This window comes from Eurypyga helias, unplaced genomic scaffold, assembly GCF_000690775.1.
Source record: "Eurypyga helias isolate BGI_N326 unplaced genomic scaffold, ASM69077v1 scaffold14645, whole genome shotgun sequence".
Lineage (NCBI taxonomy): Eukaryota > Metazoa > Chordata > Aves > Eurypygiformes > Eurypygidae > Eurypyga > Eurypyga helias.
The window spans coordinates 116,725-122,145 of record NW_010253529.1 but is presented as its reverse complement, the minus strand read 5'-3'; the positions used below and the strand labels follow the sequence as shown (position 1 = coordinate 122,145).

The window sequence follows — 5,421 nt, the reverse complement described above, 5'->3', positions numbered from 1 at the left end:
GACACATTCCAGGACACACAGCCGTCCCCCAGGGCCGCGCAGGAGGCAGCGTGGTGCCACGGCTGACCCAAAGTCAATGCTTCGAGCAAGGAACACCTTTACAAGGCCTATGCCTGGAAACACAGCGGCATACCAGTGCCACAGTGACACCAGTGTTTCCCTGCCGGGGGGAAACACTTCATCGTCACAGGGAAAGATCAGGGCATGCATGCGGACACAGCAGCCAGCGCCAGAAGGCAGCAGTGGCTCTACGTCTAAAGGGCAGGAACAGCAGCAGGGAGGTTGTGCCCCTTGTACTGTGCGTCCTAACTCACAATCACAGAATGGTTAGAGTTGGAAGGGACCTTAAAGACCATCTAGTTCCAACCCCCCTGCCATGGGTAGGGACACCTTGCACTAGACCAGGTTGCTCAAAGCCTCATCCAGCCTGGCCTTGAGCACTTCCAGGGATGGGGCATCCACAGCTTCTCTGGGCAACCTGTTCCAGTGCCTCACCACCCTCTCCAGGAAGAACTTTTTTAATGACCACATGGCTGTTTGTTTTGCATGTCAAACGAGAAGAAACGTCATGATGCAGTGCATTCAACAAAGACTCGGAATTTTTAAAGCTAAATCATACCTAGAAATCCCCCGGTGAACAGGCACTAAAATCAGAACCTGCCTGTCCTGCTCCTGGGCCCAAGCAGTTGGGTCAGCAGGAGAATGGAGAACATGCCGAGCAAGAGCAGGAGCCGAGAGGCACTGAGCTGGCTGAGGTGGGCATACCAGAGGGACTCAGGAGACAAGACAGGCACACCTTAGCCCAGACGAACATGCGTCAGGATTCTTACCAATCAATTCCTTTGTGGTAGTTGGGTCCATTAAAAAACTGGATCTCCTCAAAGGTGGATGGACTCGGGAAGTTACTGGTGACAGCCGGATGCATGGTCAAGAAGAAGTGTACAGCTGTTGTGCCTGCAACAGGAAGCAGTTCACGGGACCTGGGTCACGCAGGAATGGAAGGCTTCACGCGGCAGAAGGCGGTGCCCAGGTGGGCACACTCCTGTCAGGGGTGGCTGACCCACCCCATAACTCCTGCAGGCCGCAGCAGCTTGGGCTGCCGTACAGGGGGGCCCACGCTGCGCACACGCCAACAGAGCTTCACAGTGACGCAGGCAGGAGGCAGCAGCTTGGCTGGGACCAGCTTCCTCCCACGGCCAGGATCGCCGTTCGCTGTGTGCGGTTGGTGGCTGCCGTCTCACCGCACGGCAGGGAAAGCCGGGGTTTGGAGACCTGCTCTGGCTGGAGATTTTGTTCTCCTCAGCCTGGAAGGGACTGGTCAGGACAGAGTCACACAGAGAGCTGTGCCACTGCCAAACATGAGCCACAGCAGCTGAGGGGTGGTGACAGAGGACAGACAAAAGAGGATCCCCACCTCCCGGCGACAGGGAGCGTGCAGTGGGTACACTGATCTGTCACAGTAAAAGCAGGAGGGGGCATTCCTCGTGAGCTTTGCTAGGCGTGTGTGCTCATCCTGCCGACAGCTTGTGTCCTGTGACACACTATGAAAGGTCACAGTTCCTCCGGGCTTCCGTGGAGAAGCCAAAGCACAGCTCCAGAGGTGGGGCTTTTCCCTCCACATGGGGCCTGAGCCACGCGAGGTGCCAGGCACAGCGTACCGACAGGCCTGCTGGAGTTAGGTTAGAACCAACCTCAGATTCTCTGCAATGCCCTCTGCGGGCAGCCTGCACAGAGGGCAGCCACACAGACCTACCCCACAGACCTTTCCGTCTCTCCTCGGGAGGAACGAGACGGAGGCTGCCATCTACCTCTGGATAAAGTATTCACGTTACCAGTTTTCTGAGGTCCCACGATGAGGAACTTGGGGAGTCGATCGCACGTTTTCTCTTTGGACCAGATATCCTTGTGCCTCTTATCGTCACAGGGATTCTGCAGCACAAGTGATGGGATTAAGCATTACCACAGGAGCTAATGGAAAGGGGAGGAAAAGCTGGAAGGCCAGTCGTCTGGGGAAAACGCTATTAGCATATGAAGAACACTTCACAGCCACACGCTGCTCTGCCAGGCATCAATAAGGGTTAAGGAAAAACACGGGGGAACGTTTTATGTTTTCAAAAGCTCTGAAGTGACACGGGAGCCAAGTCCCTCTGAGAGTGTTAACCACAGGCCCTGTCCTCTGTAGCTACGCTGGGCTGGGCCACCGCGATAGTACAGCTCAGCATCTGTGAACTTCTGGCAGACAGACAACTCTATCACCTTCAGTTAATTTCATCTGCTCATTACCATGCAGAGAGCTGCTGCACTGGGATGAAGTGGAATAAGCATGTTTTTATTTAATGAACATGAATTCTGCAGTGTGAAATTACTTTAAGATTAATCACATTAACATGCCTGCAAGCTCCTCCAGCACCAAACAGCGTTCTTCCCTGCACACTTAGCATTCCACAGCAGCTTGCTCTAATGTAAGCCCTGTAACGGCCCAAATGCCTGCAAGCCTGCCCCCCAGTCACTTACAACAGCCATCCCCATCCCAAGCTCACACCATGACTGTGTCCTACTGCTCCTACTCCCGCCTATCCCTTCCCACCTTGCAATTTGCCACCTGCAGCCTCAAGCCACAGAGGTTAAACCAAAAGCTTTACGCCTTACCCCACTGCGCTCTGGATCAGCGGTCTCGCCACATGTCAGATGTGGGACACACCTCTTGGAAAACCACTAGGAGCGGTTAAAGCTGCCTTCTCACCTGCCACAAGGGGTTCTTCTCCTGGGGAAAGATTTCGAAGTACTTCTTTGCAAGCTGGACAGGGGGCAGTGTTTGCAGGCGAAGGTTGGTCCAGCACTGCACGAACTTGACCAGGCTCTCAAAAGTGTACAGTCCCAGGCGGTCGTTCCCATAGTTGGACAGGTGGGTCATGAAGATGCTGATCTGAAAATAGGAAGGACAGGGGATACTGGTAAAGAAGGTAACAAGTGCCGCTTCCTCCTAGCTCGGCTGCACTGTCAGACGGGGGCTGTTCACGTCTCAGACTGCCCTGGCTGTCTGGGCTGACGAATGTCCATCTGCCAGGACACAGCAGTGCCTTGATGAGCAATGCATGAAATGTAGTGCCTGCAAAACACAAGAAACTCAGGAGAGGAAGGACACAGACCCCTCTAACCCCTGGGAAAGGTGTGGGGGAATGACAACTAAGCCCTGGCTGTGAGTCCAGAACCATTTCAAAATCCCATTCAAGTGGCCCTGCGACACATAGGGGAACAAGGGTTAGCCAGCGACTCCCTCCTTGTCAAAACCTTGTAACGCCTGTTTCATGGGAGAACAGGAGCTCCCCCTCCCCTCTCCGAGGCACAACCAGGGCGAGCTCCCTAGCTGCAGAGCCCCCTCCAGCAAGGGAGCAGGCCAAGGAGAGGGGCAGGGCACGGGCACAAGGCACAGCTTTCCCAGGAGTTGTTTCTGAGCTCACAGCCTGTCAGCTTTCATTCACTCTGGAGCTGACATCTCAAGTGTAAAGGAACAACTGGCAATTCACACTTCAGAATACAAACAAGCGTACCTGGGGATCTGAACATGGACTGCAAAGAAACATCGCACTAGGACGCTGTCCTAGGAACAGACGCCAGCTGTCAAGGTTTGCAAGAGCCTTCAGCACCGGCAGCCCCTGAGAAATATCCTGCCAAGGATGTAAACCCTCAGGCAAAGTGGCAGTGAGCACCCATGGGAGCCCCCCAGCACTGCAGTGCTTAGGAGACTGTGCTGCCTCTGCCTTACCACGCCACCTCTTCTCTCAAGCTGATACATTCCCCTCCTGCCTGTTCCTCAGCACTGTTAACTTTTGGAAGAGTGCAAAAGCCTGCTGTCAGCTTCACTCTGGCATGTGGCAGTGCCTGTAACCCCACAGCACTTTGCCAGACACAAACCGCACCGCGACAGGACACAAAGCCAACAGCAGAATGACTACGGGGATGATTCAGCACTCCCCACCCAGTGTCTGCTAGTGTGGGGAGGAGAGACCTCAGTCACAACGGAGCCCCCACTGCTGCACCGCTCAGGGCTGAATCCTGATGGTGCCAGGTAAGGTCAGCAGGCAACAACGGGCTTCCCTGACAGGAGCAGGAACAACTTTCCCACTCACAGTAAGGGAAGAGCAAAAGGGGGAAGCAGGAGACAGATGGTCTTGGGATGAAGACGTTTGCTGGCACTCAGGAGGCCTGAATTCAGTCTTCTGCCCCGTGTCACCACGGACTGGTCTCAGCGCGACCACAGGGACCGACGGACAGCAGCTCTTTGCGCCTCAGCCACCACAAGACACTGCGAAATGAATTTAATCCTGTCCAGAAGGTGCTCATGCCCCAGGGTCTTTGGGCAGGCAACAGAAAACAGCAGGACTCTGGGACACACATAAGTAGGTGGAGTTAAAGATGTATCATTTGTCTGCCTGTGAGTTTTTCACTCCTGGTTTCCTACTGAGCTGACGGAGAGTCACTGCCAGACAGGCACTGGCACCCACCCTTCAGTCAGGCAGCAGCGGGTGCTCAGTGCTGCTGTGCAAAAAGGATGTGCTAAATACGGCACGGAGCGAAGGGCGGACAGATCTTCCATGTAACTGCAGGGCCGTGCTGCGGAGCACACGGGCAACAAAAGGATGCGGCCCATGTCGCCCATTTCTGGGAGCCCCCGGGAAGGCGGTATGACAGCAAAGGGAGGCCCATCCCTTTGACTCACGCGTGAAACATCTAGAGGAGAATTTTGCTGCGTGAAGCACCTGGCTCATTGGCATAAAGCAAGTACCGCAGCAGGGAGGATGCAGGTCACCGCCTTCAAGTTTTCCAGAATAAAAAACAGCCTGCCTGCGACCCAGGTTAGCAACTCTGCCTCGAGACTGACTACATTTGGTAAAATGGCTCCCACAGGTAATGCCGTCTGTCAGCTGCAACAGTCCCAAGCACCTGGGCTTAGAACAAGGAGACAAGCCCAACCAATGAGCCATCTCCCTGTACTTCTAAGCGTGCAGTCATGTCCTGTAACACACTTGCACCGTTTAACATGGCCTGGCAGCTTGCTCTGTCTTGTCACAGTTACTGCTGCCAAAACAGCTCTCAGCACTACTTCTGACATAAGCTACTCTCAAGTCCCATCTCCCTCCCACCCACACCCAGTGACCCCGGGAACTGGCTTGGTCCTAACACCTCCCTCCTCTCCCCCTCCCTTCCGCTGTCAGCATGCGGTGGTTTCCCTTCCCTCACCCCGAGGACAGATGAGAGGAAAGGTCACAGAGAGCCTAGAATATGGAAGACGGGAGGGTATGAGCATCCCTGCCACATGTAACAAGCAGCTGTGGGCACAGCAGTAACCTGCCTGCGCAGTGTGAGCAGAAGCGTTTGTGAGAAAGGATCACAAAGATGCCCTTTGCTTCTGGGAAACCC

General features: G+C 54.8%; 1 protein-coding gene across 1 annotated transcript in view; it reads right to left on the bottom strand.

The window, feature by feature from the left end:
• Window positions 1-826: 826 nt before the first annotated feature.
• NDST2 (N-deacetylase/N-sulfotransferase (heparan glucosaminyl) 2) overlaps window positions 827-5,421 on the bottom strand; it is a 43,842-nt gene continuing 39,247 nt past the window's right edge. Inside the window, exons 7-9 of the mRNA XM_010152700.1 lie at window positions 2,744-2,926; window positions 1,833-1,929; window positions 827-954 (exon numbers count right to left, since the gene is read on the bottom strand). Coding sequence (XP_010151002.1) covers window positions 827-954; window positions 1,833-1,929; window positions 2,744-2,926 — 408 coding nt within the window. The remainder of the gene's footprint in view (window positions 955-1,832; window positions 1,930-2,743; window positions 2,927-5,421) is intronic.